General features: G+C 35.1%; 1 protein-coding gene across 8 annotated transcripts in view; it reads right to left on the reverse strand.

Moving 5' to 3' along the window:
- LOC145693633 (uncharacterized) overlaps positions 1-24,827 on the reverse strand; it is a 98,641-nt gene that overhangs the window by 24,200 nt on the left and 49,614 nt on the right. For 6 of the 8 annotated variants that reach the window (XM_081769883.1, XM_081769845.1, XM_081769826.1 and 3 more), the window contains exons 4-6: positions 14,793-14,888; positions 13,920-14,060; positions 2,851-3,558 (exon numbers count right to left, since the gene is read on the reverse strand). In XM_081769883.1, coding sequence (XP_081626009.1) covers positions 2,851-3,558; positions 13,920-14,060; positions 14,793-14,888 — 945 coding nt within the window. The remainder of the gene's footprint in view (positions 1-2,850; positions 3,559-13,919; positions 14,061-14,792; positions 14,889-24,827) is intronic. The other 2 variants (XM_081769835.1, XM_081769873.1) reach the window with 2 other exon arrangements.

A 24,827-nucleotide genomic window follows, 5' to 3' on the forward strand; every position in this document is an offset into this window, starting at 1 on the left:
CATGTCTTGCAAAAGTAATTTCACCAATGCACAATTTTATTTACAGCAAAGAAGTTACAAAACATTATGTACCATGATTGTGTTGTCCCGGAACATGACACATGTGCATATTGCAATTAATACTATACGGAATAACTTTAAATAATTTGATCACATTCAATCTTGGTTTATTTCCTATCATAGTGTCAATTAACATTAAAAAACAAATGAAAATTACCGAACTACCACCATATATACATACACATATATCAAAATAAACAATCACACATACTTAATTATTTTGATATTGAAATTTTACAATAAAGCAAAATTAAGTTGTTAGTACAAAGCCATAATTAACGGAATTAATGATTTACATAATAATAATATTGATACTAATAATAATTTAATACCTGGAACAAGTAGTTTGAAGTTTAGCACACTATAAAAGCAAGAAGCCCCTTCTAGAGGTACTTGTGTTATTCGCAAACAACATACAAAGATTAAGAACAAACTTCTAAAACATTACCAACAACGACTTAAATTCAAATGTGATTTAACTTGTTTATGTAACTCTGAAATATGGAAATTGAAATCCATCCACTGTCTCATTTTTCAAGAGATTATTTTTGAAATATAAAAGGTATAGAAAATTATACAGTTCACTGTGGTTTTCGAAGAAAAAAAGTCGACTAATTATAGCGATCGTTTCCGTAATGTGTTTTCGGCCTCTTCGGTCATTCTTGTAGTAGTGCTGAACTTCCGGCATTGAATTAAAAGAAATTCGATTGTAATTTCTTGTAGGTGATAGCTTCATAATCGAGGCCAAATGTTAATGACTATTGTAAGTGCGGTGACGATTCACAGCTAACATTAATGTATGATAAAATACAATTAACAACTGTTCAAGGCAATAGTCCTACTGTGGCAATACACTCTTGAAGATCTTTTAAAAAAATACACCCTGATACGTAACTAATAATTACTATGAAAATATATATAACACTTTGCAATGTAGTATGCAAAAGCATAACATGATGTAAGAAAACTCAACAGTAACATCTGAAGAAAAACTATTGAAATAACATCAAGCCTTAACACTGTAGAGAAAAGTCAGCGTACTGTTCAGAAGGGGATCAACGCACTGTAAAAAACTGAAGATACAAGTATTAAAAACCTAAAGAACATTATAAGCGATTCATTAATCTGCAATTACGTTATGTTTAAGCGTTGAAGTGGGTGTGAGAAAGAGAGATTAACATCTATAATAAAGTTAGTGCGAATATTTTAACTGTTTGGCTGTACTTGAAGACAGTGAATCGAAAAGAAAGTACACAGAGTGGCACTATTTTTCACCAAACTTAAAGATTACTTGTTTCTGAACTGACGAAACAAAGCGATCATACAAGCTGATAATATCCGACCCATTCACGTTTTGCTAGTGATACCATTCTTTTCTGCACTTAATATTACATAGTTGTAATATATAATGAAACTATTTGATAAGGAAGAAAATTGGGCTGAACATGAATTTGGAAAAGAAGAGGTATGTTCAACTACGTCGAAACAAATTCACGGATAGTAATTTAAAACATGGAAATAGATATGAATACTTACATCTATTTGGAATGATGGAAGACTCCTATGCGTTAAAGAATAAATTAACAGAGAATTTCACCTAGACTATAGTGTATTCGGAAGGACAATTGAATATTAAAAGCTGATGTCATGTATCTAAATGTAATTTTATTACTTTCGACTAGTGGTTTGCAAATGTCAACATAAAAAACACCGTCTACCGAACACAAGAAGAAGTTTTAAGTTGTGTTAGAAATAACCGCTCTGATTTCAAAAGAACTTACACCGGTCAAGAAGAAGACGAACACTATTGTGACCACGAAATCTCTGTAGTGGCAGTAGGTTGGACTGTGTGGGGAGGGGGCAGGAGGAGAGTTTTTTTTTAATACAAAAAAAAAAGTTTTATATTACTTGATCTATATTGCAATGCAACATGTCTGGGGAGGGAGCATACGTACCCACCAGGGAGCGGCCGCCACTCTTCCCCTTCCTTGTGACTAGCAAAGCGACTGTACACAGTAAGGTTAGTGAGATATAATCCAAATTTAATTTTTATTTAACTATTATCTAATATTATCTAAAGATCAGACATATCAATCGATATAAGAACTGAACAGAATGCCACGTTTGGGAGTATAGTCTCATGCGCAGTTTTCGAGAAAATCGATAACAACTAATTTTTATGGCGCTAAGAAGTATGTCGTAGTTTTTATTCTGCCGACGTAATTCATTTATTTTATGTACTATATGTATATGTAACAAAATGCAATGTAAAGTAGCAGATTATAGTTAGTTATTTATCTTCCCCTACCAGTGACGTACATACTATTTGTGAACACTATTTCAACAATAAATTGTACCAGTAGTTAGATTGGCAGCGAGCAAATACTGATTCACGTAGTAACCTACTGTTTTATACAATGGTAATTTAACGATTTCCTAAAGAAAATTACTGAAAAGTACCAAAATGAAAATAAGCAATCGAATTATGTTACTACGTACACTATTATTTTAATATGATCTATCTATTACAGATGTACAAGCACAAAATTACACAAGGAAATGAATCAAAACTATTATAAAGTTATTTGTATACTACTGCCAACCTACGAATAATCCAAGATCAACAATTTGATGGCTATTAATAGACAATCAGAAACATCAAGATGATGATTTTCTTCAGTGCGAATATACAGTAAACGATTCTAAGTGGCTGTGTACGAAATTGATCAAAGATACAACTACGAAATTTGATTTTTCAACAACGATCTTTTAAAACACAAAAAGCATTACCATTGTTCTGACTTTATTTGTTGTGATGGAGATTCAAATGGATATCCCAGTGTCTCTCTCGCTGCAGCCATTCTCGACGTCATGAGAAGAGAATTCTGGTAGCATTGTATCTGCATGGCAATGTTTCTCAGATGGTGCTTGTGATACCAATCCACCATTTGCATGTATTGCTTTTGGAGATCGATGAAAGGTAGAATGTTATTTTGCACTGAGTCAACATTTTCACTGCAATTACCGACTTCATGTTCAAGAGCCGAGCCACACGCAATAAGTTGATCATTATTGTTAACACGATGTCCATAATGTCCTAATGCTTCATTTGGAATAAACTGCTCATTCGGATTGCTTTCAGGTTTCGCGTAATCATAGCATCTTGATTGCTTCTCATCAAACATATTTTCCAAAAAATCAGCATTATTTGTACCAGTAGGATGTGCCTGATATTCAGTTCGATTTAAGTTTACAGCCTGTTGTTTCTGAAGGCAAGTTACTCCCGTTCTAGTAGTGAACTTCATAGATTGGCTGTCGTAATTCTGTTGAAGTGCAGAATAGGAGCTACTACTATTACTACTACTGGTTACGGTAGAAGTGGCTCTGGAATTAGATGCATAAGGTGATCTAAGGCCTGCGGAAAGCTGTGATGAATTACCAGCAAGTAAGTGCGAATTTGAAAACTGTTTATCTTCGTAATTCGGGATACGACAATCGCTAAAGAAAAAGATAAATTACTAAACTCTATTCTAACAGAAACAAAGACAAAACACTGTGAAATTCTGTTATCAAAAAAGGCACAGTACAAGTAAAACATTGGAAAAAGAAAGGGGGGAGGGGGAAGAAAATACGTTAAAATAACAAAACATTGCATGCAAAAACAATAGAAAATAAATTACTAACAAACTAAATACTGCATCTTCCTAAATGCATAGTGATGCATGTTACATTAAATTGAAAAACAATAAAATCCTAGATTATGTTGTTTGTGTAAAATGGCAACATTTCAAATGAATCAGTAGAACATTACTTGGAAAGTAAAACTTTTCTTTCTTGAAATAACTGTTGTCACTGCTGTACAAAAATTTGAACTTACTGTATAAATGTTTTTGACTTGATAAATTACATAAAAAGATTAGAAAAGTATATGAATGTGTTTAGATACTACATCCGAATCGTACGAATTTTTAGTACGTGATAAATTAAGTATGATTATGAAAGGGAAAACACAGTTCTTACGATGCCCAATCTAATGTGAATATTGATATGAAAAACTCAAAATTAGGTAATTAACACTCTCAATTTGGTACGTAAGCTTTCACTAAGACGGACTACTATTTTTAAGCACACCAAGTACGGAATTACATAGCTCTAAGCTCTCTACTGCAAACATATACACAGATGTGCAAAACTTGAGGACGAGATACATAAAGTAAATAAAACGTTATGTATGGTCGATGGCAATGAAAGACAGGCAGCATGTTGCCAGAGGCTTCTCACATGTGCACAGGGAGCAAGACGTTGTATAGCATGAAGTCGGTGTAACCATAGCGCCGAATGGGCCTGCTCGTCTAACACGAAGAAGTTGAATGAAGGTACGAGATAGTATGTGTTCGAGAGTTAACATACCTAGGTACATTATGGTGGTGTTACAACATGGCCCATGACAATATTTGGGTGATTTCACACGGGGAAGAATCATCGGCAAACTAAACGAGGACAGAAATTGACGAGCTGGCCCTGGATTTTGGTATTATGCATTGTTTTCCTTACATGATTAGCATTCCGAACCACATGCAATGCTGTGGGAATGAGAAGTGGTGGCTGACCACGGCAACTACAGCAAAGGGCAAGGGCTACATTGTGAAACGGGCAAGAAGGGATTGACGTCAAACAACGGATGCGATCGGAAACACATCTCCAAGGATTACAAGTCGTCCGTGCTCCACAGTAGCACGTAGGCTTCATGGGAATAATATTCCATTGCCCGACGGCCATAACGTTGCATTCCGTTGTTAGGGGTATCCCGTTTGCGGTGGTGCCAAGAACATCAGTACTGGATCGAGGAGTGGGATCGCGTTTCTTTTCCAATGAGAGCAGATTCAGTCTGAGTAATAATTTTAGACATACACACATCTGGAGATAGGTAGAAACACGCAACGAACCCAGAAATATTTTCGAGCATGATCATTTTGGTGGTCCGATGTTTCTGTGTAGGGAGACAATGTTGGATTGGCATATACCGACCTCCCATTTCTTCAACGGGTAACATTATTGTGATACTGTGTACTCCTTCTTCTCTATGCCAGTCTTTTCAGAAGTGCAATCAGCCAAGATTTTTTTCTTTAAGGATGATAACTGCATCGAACAGCACAGATTGCGAAACTCTTGTCACAAAAGGATATTTAATGAATAGATTGCCCTATCTGTTCCCCAACTTGAATCCAATCGAACACGTTAGAATGGTATTGGGGACGTCTTGCAGCACGTCCAGACACGCTAAGGAAAATTCAACCGTTGTGAATACCGCTGCTGGAGGAATGGAACTCCATACCATAACTCATTACCAACCTTGTAAGCAGAGCATCCATCACTATCCGTGCTGGTCACACATTTTTTAAAGGACCATTTTACTCTTCCTATAATGTCAGGAGCATCATGAGTCGCTGTGCTTTCAATGTTAAGTTACTGCTTCTAAAAAAAAGTTTCACTTTTGTTCTTCGAACCATGTGTTTCTTTCTGTTGTTTCCTGTTATCATATTTTTAGCAGAAACCGACTTTTTAAACAAATTATGATATTGAAAACCAAAAGTTTCAAGCCATGATGGTAATTAACCGGTGTGAGATGTGGAGATGTATGAAAGTGCACTGTATTGCTAAAATATATTGTCGTCAAATTGATATGAAATATTTTGGCCGTAAACCGTAAATTCTATGTATGGTTTAAGATTCACCAATCTATGTCACATGGGAGTGACACAGCATGCAAAGCTTACGTTCGGCCTTAACTTTTGCACACCAGTGTATTTTATAATTTTGCAAACTTGTTTGCAGTACTTTGTTGGTAATTAAAAACATGAAGTAGGAAACAGAAAAGCTGAATTTATGAAAGCTTACTTATATTCAAATGTTCTCACCTTGCAGAGTAAATGAAATCTAATACATCAATATTTTTTAAAGCGGTACCGCATCATAGTTTACTACACAAAATCAGAAATGCGATGAAAACGAAGAACTAGTTAGGAAAATCATATGATATAGATTTGTGATGATAATTTATTACTAACAAGTAAACCTTACGTTTGGGTGAATCGAGTTGCTGACGGAGACACATATGAGAAAGTAGTACTAAATGTGGTCAGTATTTCAGTGAAGTTATAGGTGCGAAGCTCTAGGGGTTTAGGAGATACAGCTTCCAGAACATCACATGGAAGTACAGAATCGTCTTCATACAGTTGGAGATAAAAGCTCTATAAGACCTCTTGTAGCAACAAAAGGTGAATAGCAAATATATGGATACATATTAGGACTAGAGAGAAGTCATATAGTCAGGGTATATCTGACAGCGGCCATCTTGAAATCCGCCATTTTGAATTAAGGTTAAGTTTTTAAAATAGGAATAGGGTCATGTGATACATGATTTAAGGCGCGAATTTAATCAGAAGAACAATGGTGACATTAATTTTGATTTACGGGCAATTGGTAAAAAGTTATATCGAAATTAAATATTGTTGCAGCATATGTATTAGTCCTTTACCCCATCTTGTAATTTTTTGTTAATGATAATAATTAAATAAAAAGCAGTTGGATAAATATTAGGTCTATGGTAAGAGTTGCCTTGATGGCGGCCATGTTCAAATCCACCATTTTGAATCAGACAAAGTTTTAAATAGCGAACGAGAAATAGATGTGAACAGGATACAAGAAAAACAACGAAATGGCGTGCAAGTACAGCATCAAACAACTAACATTGTAACGCCAACATTCTATTTTTGATTAACTTCTAGCCCGAAGTCATCTATTGCATTACTCTATTCCCATTTAATTTTGTGCTGAATAATGATAAAGCAAAAATGGTTATACCGTTGGATTTATGGCAAATTTGCTATTAATAAGATGTCACTGTTATGCGTTTTGTTTAAAACTTTTGTCTGATTCAAAATGGCGGATTTGAACATGGCCGCCATCAAGGCAACTCTTACCATAGACCTAATATTTATCCACATGCTTTTTATTTAATTATTATCATTAACACAAAATTTACAAGGCGGGGTAAAGGACTAATACATATGTTGCAACAATATTTAATTTCCCTGTAACTTTTTACCAATTGCGCGTAAATCAAAATTAACGTCACCATTGTTCTTCTGATTAAATCAGAGTCTTAAATCATGTATCACATGACCCTATTCCTTTTTTAAAAACTTAACCTTCATTCAAAATGGCGGATTTCAAGCTGGCCGCCGTCAGGTATACCCTTACTATATGACTTCTCCCTAGTCCTAATATGTACCCATATATTTGTTATTCATCTTTTGTCGTTACAAGAGGTCTTATAGAGCTTTTACCTCCAACTGTATGAAGACTATTCTGTACTTCCATGTAATGTTCTGGTAGCTATATCTCCTAAACCCCTGGAGCTTCGCACCTATAACTTCACTGAAATACTGACCACATTTAGTACTACTTTTTCATATGTGTCTCCGTCAGCAACTCGATTCACCCAAACGTAAGGTTTACTTGTAAGATATTTTTGCGACAAACAACAGTTTATCACGGTCTATACTTCAGCACAGGACAATCTCAGTACATATAGTCAAAAAATTTCAGATAAGTGTCCTGTCGAAAACCAACGTTTCTCTTTGGGTGCGTTTTAGGTTCTCAGTAACAAAAACACTATCCACTACGGACTAAACACAATACTGTGGGAAACTGAAAGTAGAATTGGCGACAAAGGAGTTATCTCGCCCTCAACATTTTATTGAATCTCGAAATAAAGTTCCACAATGGGATTTCGAGACCCCAGCTTACTTTTCGGTAACTCGATTACTAGCAAAAACATGGGACTTCAGCAGTACCCCTTTCTGCCCTTAATGATATATCTAGTTGTTCCACAGCACTATGTCAAAATACCTTTTTCCTATGACCTTTTGTTTTTAATTGAAATAACGAGATAAGTGTTGGGTGTAGAACATTTATATATATTGTGAATGACATAATTTCACTCATATATAACATTTGAGTGAAATTATGTTCCGTGTTTCTTTCATACAAATGAATGTTCACTTTGTGGACTGCGTATTACTAATTTCGCACTTCCTCACGGCATCCCAGCTTCAATATTTCATACACAGCTTCATATGGACACGTTCAAAACTAGCTATCACCTTGGACACAACTTTTTGCTTAAGTTTTTTTACTTTCATGACATCGAAAAACAATAAAGTAAATTAATAAAAAACTAATAATTGCTATATAAATTTATTTAGCTATTTGTTACCCAAAAAAAACAAACAAACAATCTTAACACACATACATAAGAATCTATTACAATGGCGAAAACAGTTCTATTTAAAGGAAATCTTATAAAAACCCAAGTGTGCTAAAACTCACTCTTCAAGTCACAAAGAGATCTATATTTCAAATGTCTTTTATACCAAGAAATAAATTATTTCTAGCACTAACGTTATTTGAATACCCTTTGAAATGAATTACACCAGACGCCCTACCTTTGTTCTATATCTTAGTGGCAACACTAACTTACTAAGTAGGTTAGCACACTTGCGCTATATTCAGGATGTCCCAAACGTAATGGTGAAAAATGGAACTACAGATTCCTGGCACCAAAACAAGAAATAAAGCTTATATGATATATAGTCCGGAAGTGGACAGGGCGGAGCTAGACAGCTTCGAATGTGGGGAGGGGGGCATCACACTTAGGGAAAGGAACTTGCCGATTTACAAACCCGCATTGAAGATGCGTGTGAACAGTCACCAACACACCGGGAGTGATGGAATGCATTCGAAACTCACGATTAGCACGTTGCATAGATGTGGGAGGACAGCACTTTGAACATCATCTCTAGGTACGTTTATTGTCAGCACGTATGACCTAGTAGTTTTTAGTGCTACTCTGTGTAAGACACTATGTTACAAATACAGTACGTCGTTGTGGATTTTGCCTGTTATTTCAATACATGACACAACTAGTTACACTTGTTCTTATTTCTACCCTCTCTCTGCAAGTTTGTATCTGGAATACCACTTTCCATTGCCCCAGAGATCATGCAATCATGCTAAGTTTTCTTTGCTTTGACTCCCATCGTACATGTACGTGCATTTTTTTCTGTATGGTTTCCATCTTTACTGCACCGTTTCATTATCCCTCTCGTACAGACATTCGGTGAATCCTTGAATGACGTATGGAGAAACTCTGGCGCAGTTATGTAATACGCGTTTAACATGTCAAGCCGATACGATTTTTATGTCTTTCTGAACCCCCTTCCTAACTCCTATCATTATTGCGCTAGCAGGTATGAAATTCTTTTCCCCTAACATTTAAAGCTGTCTAGTTCCGCCCCTGTCCATTTCCGGACTATATGTCATATAAACATTTTTTCTTGTTCTGCTGCCAGGAATCTGTGGTTTTATTTTTCGCCATTCATTTTGGGACACCCTGTATAAACTGCCTTCATACTGAGCTAGGTAATTTGACTTGATAGCGATGTTTAAAGTCTTTGTTATCTGCTCAACTGACGTACTTTTAAAAAACATCAAGACGAAAATTTAATCGTTATTTTGTTATTACTATTATTATTAGTTTATTTTAAAAATGTCTTTTAGATCTCCGTTACTCTTTAAAAATTCTTTTTGCGTGCACTGAAACTACTATGAAAAAGGAAGTGAGAAAAAAGAAAAAGATAGTTAATTATGAAGTGATCAATAAAAAAATACTGGCATCCTCCAGAAAGAAAAGAAACTTTTTGTTAATAATTGAAACTTTTGGTAGGGGTTGATGGTTGCCTCGCGTGTTGCCACTATTGTGTGCGTAACTTTCTAACGCCCATTAGTCTTTTCCAGCAAATGCTCTTGCAAGCATACGCACCCACGCGAAGTTACAGGAACACTCGGTTTCCTTTCAACTCTGGCTTTGCTCTTGGAAATGACAAATTTCCCCATTCAACAAATTCATTTCTAAAAGGGAAGTGTTAGGTATACTTTCATACCAAATTTATTCACCTATATTACTATTTATTTTAATATTGCATGCAGGGTAAGGGACTCTATTTGACACCATGAATTTTAGAAATTCATCGATATATAAGATTTTCGCACGATGGGGAAGAATTATTTTTTTAATAATATTCACAACTACTATCAACTTGTATAAAAGGTAGGATTGCGATGCAAAGATGTTCCTGATGTCAGAGGCCATGCTTACGATTTGAGATTATTAACTAGCATGTATTAATATTTAATATTTAACCTAGGAGTGAAATTTTCCACCTTAACTAATTTCAAAGTATTTATTGCAATATTAATATTCTATACGTAACGACATTGTCTGGTAGTACCAGATAGTACGTGTAACATAGCACTTCATAGATAATAGAGAAGTACGCTATTATAACTTTTCCACTGATAATACTGATTTATTATCAAATTGCGGATGTAAGAATAATTAAGCATACACGGATATGAAAATTGCAGGTCCATGAAGGAAAAACGGGAATATGTCTAAACTCACCATTTGTACGTAAGATACGACGTAAGAACGATTATAATTTTCGCAGGATAACGCATGTGTGGGTACAGTAACGCCCTCAGGTCGGTGAATGGCATGTATCACGGAAGGGCGGTTTACGAAACGCTCACATAACTGAGCAAAAGAACAGTCAACTTTGCTTCGTCGACGTCAAAAGTGGCCATTTAAACAAGACCCCTGCGAAGGCGACTACGTGGTCGGTCTACAGGAAGGCGACTATTCGCTCACATGGTGTACCGCCACAACAACAGTGATGCGTGTATGGAAACAAACTGAACTTTTCACAGTGACGATTGGTCAGTGAATCGCGCAATGTAATCATTCCACGGAATGAGAAGATATGTTGTCCGCACGGTCTGATAGTCCACACATCGTTGTACACAGTGTTAGCTAGATGGTTTGATGGAATCAACTGAACGCTGAACTAGTGACGTGGATATCTTTGCGTCGATTTCAACTAATGCAGAATCACAAATGCCTCAGGCTGCAAAGTGCATGAATATCGTTGCTGGCATGCTGATTGGCAGACGTCGCGCTTTTCACGATGAGTCCAGTTCCAACCTAACCGGTAGTAATGACTTCATATGCATTAGGCGCTATCGTGGTGAGCACAATCTACCAACGTGCGTTGTCGAGCATCATAACAACCGACCGGCATGCGTAATGGTGTGGAACACCATCGACCACAACAGGCGATTCAAGCTGCTACTTATTGAGGGCTATATAAACAGAGTGACTGTAACAATAAGGAAGTATTAGGAGGCCGGGGTTTACATTTCTTAGACAATTCTGGACTCAATATTTCAGTCTGGTCACATGTGCAAGTTTTCTTCGAAAAAAGACTGGTACCTTTGCTTCCATGGTCTGCGCGGTCGCCTGATATGACCAACGGATATGTATGGAATATGGTTTGTCGATGTCTTGTTCGTCATGGCTCTCTTATCAGTTAGTATCAATATTTGGAGGACTCGTATACAGCAGCATGGGAGGAGAATCCTCAGGTACACACCACGCCTGTCTGATTCGTTACCATGACGTATAGAAGCTCTGATTGCAATTCCACTCTTACGTGTCTTCCTTGGTATTGCAATTTTCACAAACAGCATTATATTACAAGTTACATATCGTCTCCGAAAGTACCAGAATGAACTTGAGGTATATTTAGTGGATTACTAGATGCCGGAATTTTTCAGATAATAATTTACAATTCTAAAAGCAGAGCTTTGTTAAGAAATTTCTAATTCACTTCTAGAGTTGTTTCTGATTATTCTCAATAACTTAAAAAGAATTTTGTCATCTCACCTTATTTTGTGTCATTCAATAAACCAGGAATAATGATTATGTGATAATGCAAAACATACGACAAAAAAAAAAAAAAAAAAAAAAAAAAAAACTAGTAGTATTTCTATACACAAAATACGAACTTACTTTGCGTTGTTGCTACTACGTTTTCACTCAATATAATTGAGAAAAAGCTCCGTAAAATTAAAATCTAACTATTTTACCAAACATCTTTCTAGCTCAACCCTTGCAAATTTCCTTTCTCAACACAACACCATTTCTCTGCTGCTCATTGTGTTGCCATGGAAACTTGCATTGACCAATAGGGACAGACCCCAGACTCTCCAAGGCCCTCCCCCACTCCCAACAAGGAATGTAATGAAATCGTGTTCTTGCTAGAAGCTTCGGGTATTGGCTAATCCAACAAAATACCCTCTTGCAGAGCCCTCATTAAAGTCAATCCTTCTAAACAAGAAAGCAGGGAACGAGCAGGGGGAAAATCGGTTGGATTATTAACAACAGCACAAAAGTGGAGGGCTTAAATAGAAACCCTGTGTGAACATATTCTTACGATAAAGCTTTACTACTACACAATTGTTCAGATCTTTGTAAATTTTTATTCAGATGAGCGTTTATTGAAGATTCTGAGGCGACCAAATGATGCAGTGGTGAATCTAAGAATCAGAGACTGAACTTACAATGAACTACAAGAAAATTTACGGAGTTACATTTTTAACCCCTGTCCTGGACAACGAGAAGTTATTTATTTATTTATTCATGTGTGAAATTATTCTATGAGGAAAAAGTCGACGCAAGTCATTTAGAGTAGATGATTTTGATAACTAGTAAAATTGAATATTTACGTAACTGTTATAGATTTGGACACTACAAAATGCAAGTGGTTCTTTTAAATTACATGAATTTACTTAGAAATGGAATATCATTCTATTGTATTCAAGCTATTTACCTTGCTTTTGTAATATGGTAAATATTTCACCAGATATGTCTTGGCCAAAATTTAATATTCTACACGCTAGGGAACGTAATGTAATTTATTGTTATTTTTTTTCAAAGTAGAAGACAAGAATGTAGAATACAAAAGATCCCTCTTGAAAATAAATTCATATGTTACTGTTACTGCTTTGGAGACTCTTTTAACATTTGGTAAATGTGTATGTGATGGAATTGAGAAAAAGTACTTCACCTGAAAATCTAAACATTTACTTTATAAACAGATTATAGAGAGCACTTTTGATACCTGATTAAACAAATAATTTGACCTTCCGTACTCGCATTTGTAGGAGAAAAAAATGTGAAATAAGTTTCCAACTACAGATTCTAACGCCACGCCTGTTAAAACGAAGTCTCGACACGATACAGTTATTCATGACAACTGATTCATAATTTTATTGAAAGAAGGTATCAATATTCAATAATTTTACGAATGGCAGTTAAAGTAATATGGACATTTTCCTGTAAGACACAAAAATGACATGACGTATGACTTATATAATTGTACAATCTCGTAGTTCTATTTCAGTAGAACTTCAAAATTATGTTGGAAATTATAGATGGATATGGAAGTTACAGAAATTGAAGCCGCTGCCGAAGGTTGTTTCCGAAGCTAAGTACAGTACTGAGGAAAAAATCTTAGCAAACCAAATATTTTTGATTTTACGAAGCATGCCTTAATATGAGTTAGAACTATCGTTAAATACTTACACGTTTTTTTAAAACGATATATAACACAATTTTGTCATTTCGAAACTATTTATGCATTTGTTGTTGTTATACAATGTTATTCCTACTTTAAATTTATTAGTACATGAATTACACGGACAAAAATATTTACGTATAATAACTTACCAATGCAGTGAGTATAAATTTCTGAAAAATAGTGAATTGTGTGTTTAAATCTACAGTCTAGTGAAAGAAATACCTGTTTGTTTAACATATAACTATCTTGTATCCTATATGTTATGTCATTTATTTGTTAGATACCCAATCATGGTTAACTAGTCAAAACCCTTACCTGTGGTTTTGTTCCACCGATTGCGAAAGTTCTTGTTTTGGTCCCTGGGCCATAATAGCCGTATGCGATAGAGAAGGGTGATGAGGACTAAGACCCGGATGGGGTTGAATTAACCCTGTTGGTGAAAACCTGTAAAAGTCGCTTCAAATGAATACAGACTAATTAATAGTAGTATGCAACGTCAACAAAAGATGGAGTGAAAAAAAGGAGTAATGCATCAAAATTAAAGAATTAAATCACACTAGACTATAACAAAGAAAAACTAAAACAGAAACCTAAGATAAAAAGAACATTAAAAAAATGTATTTTTTTTTGGTACAACATACATTACGAACACTAGAACTCTGCATGAAAGAAGGTATCAATAATAGAGTCGTTATTTATAAATACCTAATTAATGATGAGAACACTTAATGCATTATTGAGCAAAATAACTAATTTTAGTAAATAGATTAAGTTGTTTCGTGTCAAACACGGAAATACACACCTACATAAGTACACTGTGAATTTCCAGATATGATATATAGGAAGTTATTTTATTATTGATTCAAAAACTAACAATAATTAAATTCTTTTTGGTCAATATTTTCTTGCTTTCTATTCCAATTTTCTGTTTACTACTGTAATAAGTATATATTTTCTTTTTCTCTATTTCCTTTCTTTTAAAAATAAGTTTGACATTATTTACTTAAAGTTATTTATTGTTCTTTTACACGATAATTTATATTTGTTTAGAAACTTCTGATGCTTTTCAAGAGAAATAATTGTCTTTATCTGAAAAATTTAACTCATATAAATGTTCTGCTTTGTGCATTGAATTGAATAGGCAATGCTCAATTTTAACACTAGAAAGGAGGATACACAATTCCTTACCTGGATAAACTTGTACTTGTAATAGGTAAAGACGAAGGGTACGGACTACGGAAACCGGCTCCCGCCGTTGAGATCGGGTACATACTTGGAGTGTGCCTGTAAATTAGGAAGATTTTAACATGTGTAAATAGTACATAAAACATTTGTATAAGGAACTTAGAGGAAAACCTATCTATTTTCCATTAATGCTTTATATATAAAAAGTAGTAGTCTTGAGTGACTGACTGACTGATTGGTCAACGCTCGGGCCAAATCGCTTACCTAGAAAATTGAAGTTTTGACAGTACACAGCATTTCTGACGTAAGGTACTACTAAAGAAGGATTTATTTTTGGAAACTCGACACGAAAGGAGGGAAGTGTGAGTGGCAATTATTATAGTGTAATGTCTATGTTTCCGAATTTGCTATATCATATTTCCATTTAAAATAATTAGATACTGTTTCACTGTCTTTCTATATTTCCCCTAGAAGGGAAGAAAAAGGATGGGTAACAACATCTGTAACAGGATGACCATATCTCGAAATCCTTTAAGATTATAGAGATGAAAATTGGTATTCAGACTTTCCACTTAAAATTATATGTAGCACAATAATGTATATTATTTGATAATTATATTTTTGTTAAAGTGTGTGTGTACAGATACTAACTAGTGTACTGCATGTATGATGCAAAATGTGTGTAACCAGAGGACCAGAGTAAGTTATTATGTATGACATGACGGTAATTTGGGGGATGCAATCTGAGGTATTACATTAATGCAACTAGCTTTCCAAACAAGATACTCTGAAATGGATATATTAATAATATCGGGATGTGCCATATGCTTATTATGTATATGTGGCTATAGACATGTAATATTACACCTGTTTGGAATATTACATGATATACGTGTTATATATTTATATGTAATTTCAAAATAAATGGTATATTCATTCCCTACAAGGGAAAAAGGCGGGGAATAATGCAATTGTTAAAAAGTAAGTTGGTCATATCTCGAAATTCTTTAAGGTTACAGACAAGAAATTCGGTATTTAGAATTTTTATTTAAAACAATTAAAGAAGGAAAAGCAGAAAGGTGAAGGGTTGAATTGTTATAATAAGGTGCCCAAGATTAGGAATACGTTAGGAATACGAGACTTGGTATATGGGCGCCTTCTTCAAAGCATGTGGGGATATGTCACAGTATTTCCGAAAATTCCGCTATTAATGAGAAAGGGAGGGGGCAATTTCTAATTGTTTTCTTAATATTTAAAAATGAATTCGAGGTTATCAGTTTCATCATTAGGGGAAATCTGGTGAACTATCTGAAAGACTTTTGAACACGGTTAGCACTTGGAGTGAGATGAGTTTTATTTCACTTTGATCGAAATGCGTATTGTAAGGGGGAAAGCGGTTTAAGGTCTTCGCAAAGAATAATGCCCAATGCCCTAAACAGGGTCGGATTTGTACATATACACTATCTAAAATGAGAAGCCAGCAGTGAAAATATCAACATTTCCCGAAACTTTCTGCCGTCATGTTTCCGTTTGGGGCTTAAAAGAAAGAGGAGTTTTGCAAGTCGATTTTCTGAAGGTTGAAGGAAAAGGCTTTACCAAACAAACCAAAATAACATTTGTCAAGTAGGGAAGGAAGCAGAAGCCGGGAACAGAGAACAATTTTTCCTGCACACCACTTGCGATCTCCTTTAACCCCCCCCCCCCCTTTCTTCAGTTCTATGTATCACCGTTCTGAAGTGTAAAGAACATTGTCACAAGAGTTTCAATGAGTCTGGTTATTCTGGTAGTTATAGTGCATCCCCCTCAGAAAATCCTGGATCCGACCCTAGCCGTAAACATATGTTCGCTGTGTCGAAGCACGAAAAAACAGACTGAAACACGAAGTACGAAGCTGTAGGCCGAGCAAATACGGGGAGTGTAGGGACGAAGTCTCCAGTTAACCCAAGATCAATTGATATAATAATTTTATTGATTTGTCCGTATTTGTAATTTTATGTTGAAGTCAGTCATATTTTGTTTCTTTTCGCTTCATTTTTGATTATAACACGAGAACCAAAGAATGAATAATAACCAAATTCTGCACAGTGAAATAGATATTAATGTCAATATTCACGAATGGAGTGTCATTTAAGAAATGTTACTCCGAAACTTCTGCATGAAATTATGACAAACCTGAATTTACAATACAACCACGTAATGCTGAGTGTAGTTCTAGATGTCAGAACTTAGTAGGGAAATTATGGCTCTTACCCGTTCACCTTGTGAATTTAAAAATACTGCTCGCACAGTACACTTGCCACTTCATCGCATAAATCGGATAATCCAGTATTAGTACTTTTACAGCCACGAGATCATAATGCAACACAACTAGGTAATTTTTACAAATGCCTTGTCTTACCACGTAACGGAATAATTGAGTTCTACATTTTTGTTGCTTGACTCTAGAGTAGCTTATGCAATACCAATTTTTCCTCTTGGGCAATGGTAAAAATCGACAATATTGGCGAAGCGACACAAGAATGATCACTTCTTTTCTTTTTTATTTACTCGGTTCTATCTGACTGAGTTACAAATATTTCTCGTAACGATTCTCTAATGAAGAACACTCTGAAGGATACAATTAGTTTTCAAACTAAAAAAGAAAAGCTTTCATAATTAGCTTTTGCTTTACTTTGATTAAAATGTTTATTTACGTAAAATTACAATTTAAAGTTCTTTATATCAAGTATCTTCGAGATGATATAATTTTTAGGACATATACTATAAAAGGCGCTCAAAAAGTTTTATATGATGGGCCATAAACATTTTTGTGAATGTACCTGTGCCCTATATGCTGAAGTTGTATAAGAAATTTTCTTCCTCTGCTGGCACGCCAACAATGGATAAGGACATGAATACCCGCACTCGCCAACGGTCTGTCACTGAATTCCTAAACAAAACCGGTAACATTCAGCCACATCAATTCAACACAAACTGCTTCTTGTGCATGAGGATGAGACGATGGACTGCAGCAATATCCAGCGATGGATACAAAAGGTTCCATAGTGGTGATTTCAGTCTGCTGGACCAACCACGGTTCGGTAGACAATCAACTGCAGGACGTTAACAAACTCATCAGGAATGACAAATGTGTACACGACAGCTTGTTGAAAAGACTACGTTATCTGTCGGTAGTTTTAAAACATTAATGCAGCCTTAGTCTAAAGACAAAAGAGATCGAGCTCTAAAATAATCAAACTGTCTCCACAAAGATAATATGAGACCCCACTCTGCCAATCACACACAGCAGAAGATCAGAAGTATGGGTGGGAAGTGGTCCCTCAACCACCCTGAAGTCCGGACATGCGTCCGTCCGATTTCTTTGTCTGGTCGTCTTCGTGGTAGGCAGATTGCCAATGACCAAGAACTCATTGCGTGTGTCAAATAGGGTATAGTAGTCAGCGTCCGGAATTTTACCGAATGTATACAGAAAACACAAGTACATGCACACAAAATTTCATCGTCCTAATGCTACTATTAAAAAGAAAAAAAAGTTCCCATTGTGTAAAAATTTTGAATACCCGTTATATTTTCAAGAAACAAAGATATTACAGATCGACTAGTATTATTTGTTTCTATAAATAAATATACACTAACGACTAGTACCATTTGTTTCTATAAATAAATATACACTAAAATTGATAATTTCGGTATTGGACACGTCTCTGGTCATTTTTTAAAATTTAAATTTAACGCCCCATGTTTATGCACCAAGGTAAGGGAGACTGTAGTAATGAAACTGATGATAATGGTAGAAAAAGAAAATCAGAGGAAACTGAGAACTCCGAGAAAACCCAGCACATAGTGTTTGTTCACTACAAAGACCATTTTGTGGGAACTGGGATCGAACAAAAGGAGCCCATACACCAGAGGTGAGCGCTCTACAACTGAGCCATAGCAGTCCTGTCACTTGTCACGCTATTCACACGACATATCGATAAGAATTTAGTGCCAATTGTTCATATTATGTATGTCCACCAATAACTTTAGATTTTAAAATATTGTATTTCAAAGAAAAAGTATAACTGAGAGTATAAATTATTTCAGACAGTAAATACGAGCTGCGATTATTTGCATACAAGATACGTCTTTAAATAACAGCTTTAAAATTAGTATTTTTTACCCTTTTACTTTGTATGTATAAACGCACAATCTACCACATTTTCAAATAGGAAAGATTTAAATTTGTCTTCTGATAGTTTATCAAGCAAATAAATGTAAAAGTACACGTAAGTTTCTCAGGTGCAATACACAACATTTCACGATAACAAGTACGGTCAATCGTAAAACTGAGAATAAAATGTGAACTGAAACTGAAATTTGTTACATTTCATCGATTCTGATAAAATGTACACATAATTCAGTTTCGAGAATAATTTTATTAGATAACCACTTACATTTTTTGAGGTAAGTTATTTCACATTCAGCGCTTTTCTTTTTTTTCTTTTTCTTTTCTTTTTTTTTTTTTTTTTTTTTTTGTAATTATTGCACACTAAACAAAATAATTTTACTTCGTCTTCGCTATCGACAGAAAAAAAAAAGAACGCGAAGTTCTTCCTTTTAAATTTTTTAGTGTGCGAAGTTACTTGTAATCAACAGAAACTTTGATATTCTACAAATTGCTTAAATGAAGATGGCGCTTGTGTTGACAATTCTGATTTAGACTCGTATCACGAATGAAAAACTTGCATGACGAAGAGAAGAGGAGCGAGAGTGAGAAGAGATGATAACCCAGTTATAAAGGTTTCAAGCTCGTTATCGAATCAGCACATCCACACCCACTCGCGCATTCTAATGTTCTGCATATACTGGCAACTCGTTCGATTTCCGATCAGTTTCCGCAGAAACGAAATTTCCAGTTGCTGTTATGGCTGCAAGGTTAGTTACGACCATGCAAATTGGTTGAGCCTGAAAACTGCGTTTTGGAACACTGTTGTTTTATATAGAAACATAAGCACATACACACACACACACACATTTTAGTTTTCAGATTAGCGCGTGCACCAGCAAAACAGAAAGAACAAAAACTGAACTTAATTGTTCCTATGTTCCCCACTCCGCTTTGCTATTACTATTTTATTATTAGCTTGTGCGTGCAGAAACAATAGTAGGTTATTCTCATTAACGACTGAGTGGTACACAGTGACTAAATAAACAGCATAAAGATGGTTGAGATGAGACATTAAAGCGCTTCTAAACAATGTATTTAGGTGGAAAAATGAAAACTAATATATATATTATTGTGGTTACTGCTGCTCCGACACAAAGGACACTCCTGTAATTAAATGTTTCCTTTACTTGCAAAATTCCGCGCAATTGAAAAAATATTACGTACTAGCTAGGGACTTTAATCCCATACCTCAATACTTGCTCGGTCTCTGGCCTCACCTCATGTTTCAGCCTTTGCTTTCGTGCTTTCCACAGCGAAAATACTTTTACGGTACTGTTCTTTGCGAAAAATTTGCATTTTCCCCTTAAAACACGTATTTCGATTGAAGTAAACTGATAAAACACATCTCCGTCCAAGTTCTATGTTCAAAAATTAATTTCCAATAGTTTATCCGTTTTTCCTCCTTGAAGTAATCTCTATATATTGAGAAAAAAATATAAATTGCTCCCTCCCCCTTCTCTCGCTAAAAGCGGAATTTCCGGAAATACTGTGACATATTCCCACTTGGTTTAAATAAGGAGTTAATATACTAAGTTTCATATCCCGAACATGCCACTAATCTTAAGGAATTTCGAGTTATGGTCATCTTATTGTAACAATTGGAATCTCCACTCTTTTTCTTCCCTTCTAAGGAAAGCGCTGAAACACGTCTTTAATTATTTTAAATGAAAGGCCTAAATACTAAATTTCAATGTGTGTAACCTTAAGGAATTTCGAAATATGGTCATCTTGTTTTAACAACTGCAACCCAGACTGTTTTTTGTTTCCTTGTAAGGGAAACAAAGAACAATGAAACAGGCATTTTAGTTATTGTAAATGAAAAAGTCTAAATACCAATATTCATGTCTCGAACCTTAAAGAATTTTGAGATATGATCATCCTGCTATAACAATTGTAATTCTCACTCTTTTCTTCCCACTTTTTTCTTAGCTTCTAGAGAAATATAGAAAAGCGGTGAAACATGTATCTGATAATTTTAAACACGAAGCAAATATACCAAATTTCATGTCTCTGCCCTTCAGAGATATGCATTTTTACTATAATAATTGCCACCCCATTTCTCCCTCTTTCTGCTTCGAATTTTTAAAAATTCTTTAGTGGTATCTTATGTCACAAATCTTATGCACTGTCAAAATTTCAAGTTTCTGGCTCAAGCAGTTTGGTCAGGGCGTTGATCGATCAGCCAGTAATCACTCACTCATTGACTTGTTATATGGAGAGATTTACACAAAGGTGGAATTTCATTTTTACATTTCTCCCATTTGTCTTATTCTCTTATGTACAATTATCTCTATTTTTGTTACTACAATTAGAAAATACGAGAATAGAACATGCTTGTTTCTTTTGCGTCAAATTGGAAAAACAGTGTATTACTTTTTCACATTTGAGAAGCTACATTGTGAATTGTAGTATAATGGACAGTATCTAGTACCAGATGGTCCATTATACAATGTAGCTACTCGAAAAGGTCAAAGTGACATAAAAAAATTCTTTTCTTTTTTCGATTTGACTTTAGCAACCAGGCAAACAAATTGTACTATCATCAAAATTAAGGCTGAACTGTTGGCAAATCCTTTGAATCAAGAATTGCATGATACACGTTTACTACTATGTTCGAACACGCAAACGAAAATAACTAAAGTGACAGTAAAACTGAAATCATATACTAATTCTTGGAAATTTCGTCTGATTTTGATATCTTGCCAAATTAAAAATATTAAATTATTATTCATTTATTTACTCTCTCTCTCCCACTCTCTTTCCAGGTGTTTTCAAGTCTTGAAACTTCTAGAAGAGTGGCAAAGGAGATGAAATTTCTCTCTATCAGTTCACATCTTGAAGCAAGGAACGGAAAGAAAAAAGAGAGATTATTCCATTCATAGACTAACTCGACACAATGACTCATTTTCAGAATAGGTTGCAACAAAATTCTAGCTGAATGAGCTGAATGAAGTAGCTGAATTGAACTAGAATATTGGCAGTCGAATAAATTTACGATTTTATTTACATTAAAATTTAATCATATTAAAAAAAAAAAAACTGTAATGCAGGGATGTTAAGGAAAGTAGAAAGTACTGATGGCAAGAGAAGCAGAAATTAACCAAAGTCACTGCAGAATTTCGAAGAATGCCTCCCCTTTCTTCCATTGCGACTATTTGCTCTTCCCCATCTCCAGTTTTCTCTTTTCTTCTTGTTGCGCCTTCATTGATTGATTGATCACTCGACTCAAGGGGCCCAGCGTTTGGGGCCAGTTCAGCGATAAACGGATTTGGCCAAGCAACTTCTCAAATGAGCCGGAATGAACCACAATGGCCTCTCTCAAGAGCGCAGTTTTACGCTCTGCTACCGCAACAAATGAGAAGCCGTGCGTTCTTCTCTCGGGTCTTTTTCGTTTCTTTTCCATCCTTTACTGCAATCCTTGAGTTTATTCCATTCATCTAGGTTTTTCTGTGTTTTACTTTTATTTTTCTGATCTAGGCTTTTGTTTTGAAAGACTTGAAAGAACAAACTTAAACACAATATTTTGTTTTTGAAAGAAAGAGAATACACTAATCATCTTCATTATAGGTATTTCGCCGTTATTGGTAAGTCATTTGCCACAACTGAGAAGCTCCCATGTACTACAGTCTTTAGCTAACTATCAATCGTAGCCTTCTTCGCCTCCTCCCTCTCTTTCCTGCCACCATACCATCTAGCACTCCCTCGTGATAGTTCTTTCTCAGTCAAGGTTCCAATAAGTTCCTTTTCCTCTTTTTAATTACATCTAAAAGTATTTTTTTTCCTCCTCACCATTTCTAACACCCTCTCATTAGTTTTCCGATCGCCTTTTTAAACCGATTTTATGTAATGCCCATGTTTCTGCCTTATATCCTGCAATATACGAAGCATTTTATAAGTCTCTCTCTAAGTTCTTTATTCAAGGACCCGCAAAGTACACTTTTCTTCCTCCTAAACACTTCCTTGACCATTCCTATCCTTGCTTTCATTTCACATTCTCAATTCATGCCATCATTAATAATCTTACCGAGGTGTATAAAAACTATTCGCCTGTTCTATTTTCATCCCTTCTATATTTCACACCGACCGCTTCATTCCAGTCACCATAGCTTTCGTCTTTCTAATATTTATTTTCAGCTCATATTCTTCGCAGACTTTCCTCAAGTTTTCTAAAATAGTACTAATTTCCTTTTCAGGCTCCGCAACAATCTAAAACCGTACCTCCTAACAAGATACCGCCTTCGTGAGAATAAACTGATCTTGAAAAATAATACAGTATAATTTTACATTGGAATGCATTGCAGAATTGTGCCAGTATTCTCGACTTGGAAAGCTTTAGCAAGGAGGATATACGAGGCGTGGGACTACAGTGTAATATAACTTTAATTCTAATCTCATGTACTACCACACAACTCAATTCTACCATACATTGAAACGCCATTAATTTAGCCACAAGTAAACCCAACTGGAAACAGGAGACTACTATAATAAGCTATATAGAGGTAAACGAATGTATGACTCGTCATTTTCATCTGTATTTCTTTCTCGCTTTATTTTCATTTACCCTGTCCAACAACAGTGGCCGTAGCATGCTTTTCTGGCGCTCTCCGAAAACAAACTGAATTTTGCTGATATCATTCATATTTCAAGACAAACAAATTTTTGAATATTTCACATAAATATTTTCCCAATCATTGCTTAGGTCATGTAATGTTTCCGTTATTCTTATATCCCTTCAAACAGAAAATTAAGCAACAAATGCTTCTGTATAGTAAAAGAAAAATCACCTCAAAACTTAAAAATTCTTTCTGATTTAAACACTGACCACGTCTGGGCTTTATTTTTCCGATAAGGATGCTAATGTCAGAAGTTAAAGCAATTATTTCATTATTTATTAATTATTATTACTATAGTAATAATAGAATAATAATTGTTGAAATGGTGATATCATCAGATGACGCTCACCATCCATAGATATCAGTTGTATTCGATAATGGAAGAACGTAAGACAGAAATGTTCTAACCAAATGATCTGAAGCAGGGGCGGGTCCAGGAAGGGGAAACTTTCTTATTATTTATTTATATATATATATATATATATATATATATATATATATATATATATATATATATATATATATATATATATATATATATATATATATATAACCCATCCCAATATTTGGAGCCCTTAAAAGTAGCAGTATGATACCCCCCCAGAAGTCCCCCCCCGGTCCTGGATCCGCCCCTGATCTAAAGGTTTCAGTTTAATCTGTTTACGCAATTTCAACTACGAAATAAACTCGTCCTAATGAAAAACTAATTTGTTCCTTGTGAATTCGCTTGAATGCATTTTCTTCTGTTATTTTATGTTCTATCCAGATATACAATCGTATTTTTTTCCCCAACTGCTTCCATTTTGCTTTGCCTTATATTCTTATTCACAGACAGGTTTCTATAAAGCATAAGTACTTCCTCTGTTACTTTCATGTCTTTATAAAATTACAAGTCTACAGTGTGTGTAAAGAGAGCTAACGACGGTGACAAAAGCTTTTCCTTTACACGTTTATACGACCAATTAAAATACATAGTATTTCCCGGTATCTATGACTTCAAACATCCTCGCAAAAGTAGAGTAGAGTAGGAATACAGCAGGGAATAAAACACCAAAACTTGTGTTATTTTTGATAATTTCTGTCTTTGAAAATTATACTAACTAACTAGCAAAAAACGTTGTTAAAACGGTCTAGCAAACAATTTTTACTTTTCACTGCATAGTACAATACCTGTGGGTCAATTGCTTTTAATGCCTAGATGCACACGTTGATGAA

The sequence above is a fragment of the Thermobia domestica genome, chromosome 1 (genome assembly GCF_964235325.1).
Source record: "Thermobia domestica chromosome 1, izTheDome1.hap1.1, whole genome shotgun sequence".
Taxonomy (NCBI): domain Eukaryota; kingdom Metazoa; phylum Arthropoda; class Insecta; order Zygentoma; family Lepismatidae; genus Thermobia; species Thermobia domestica.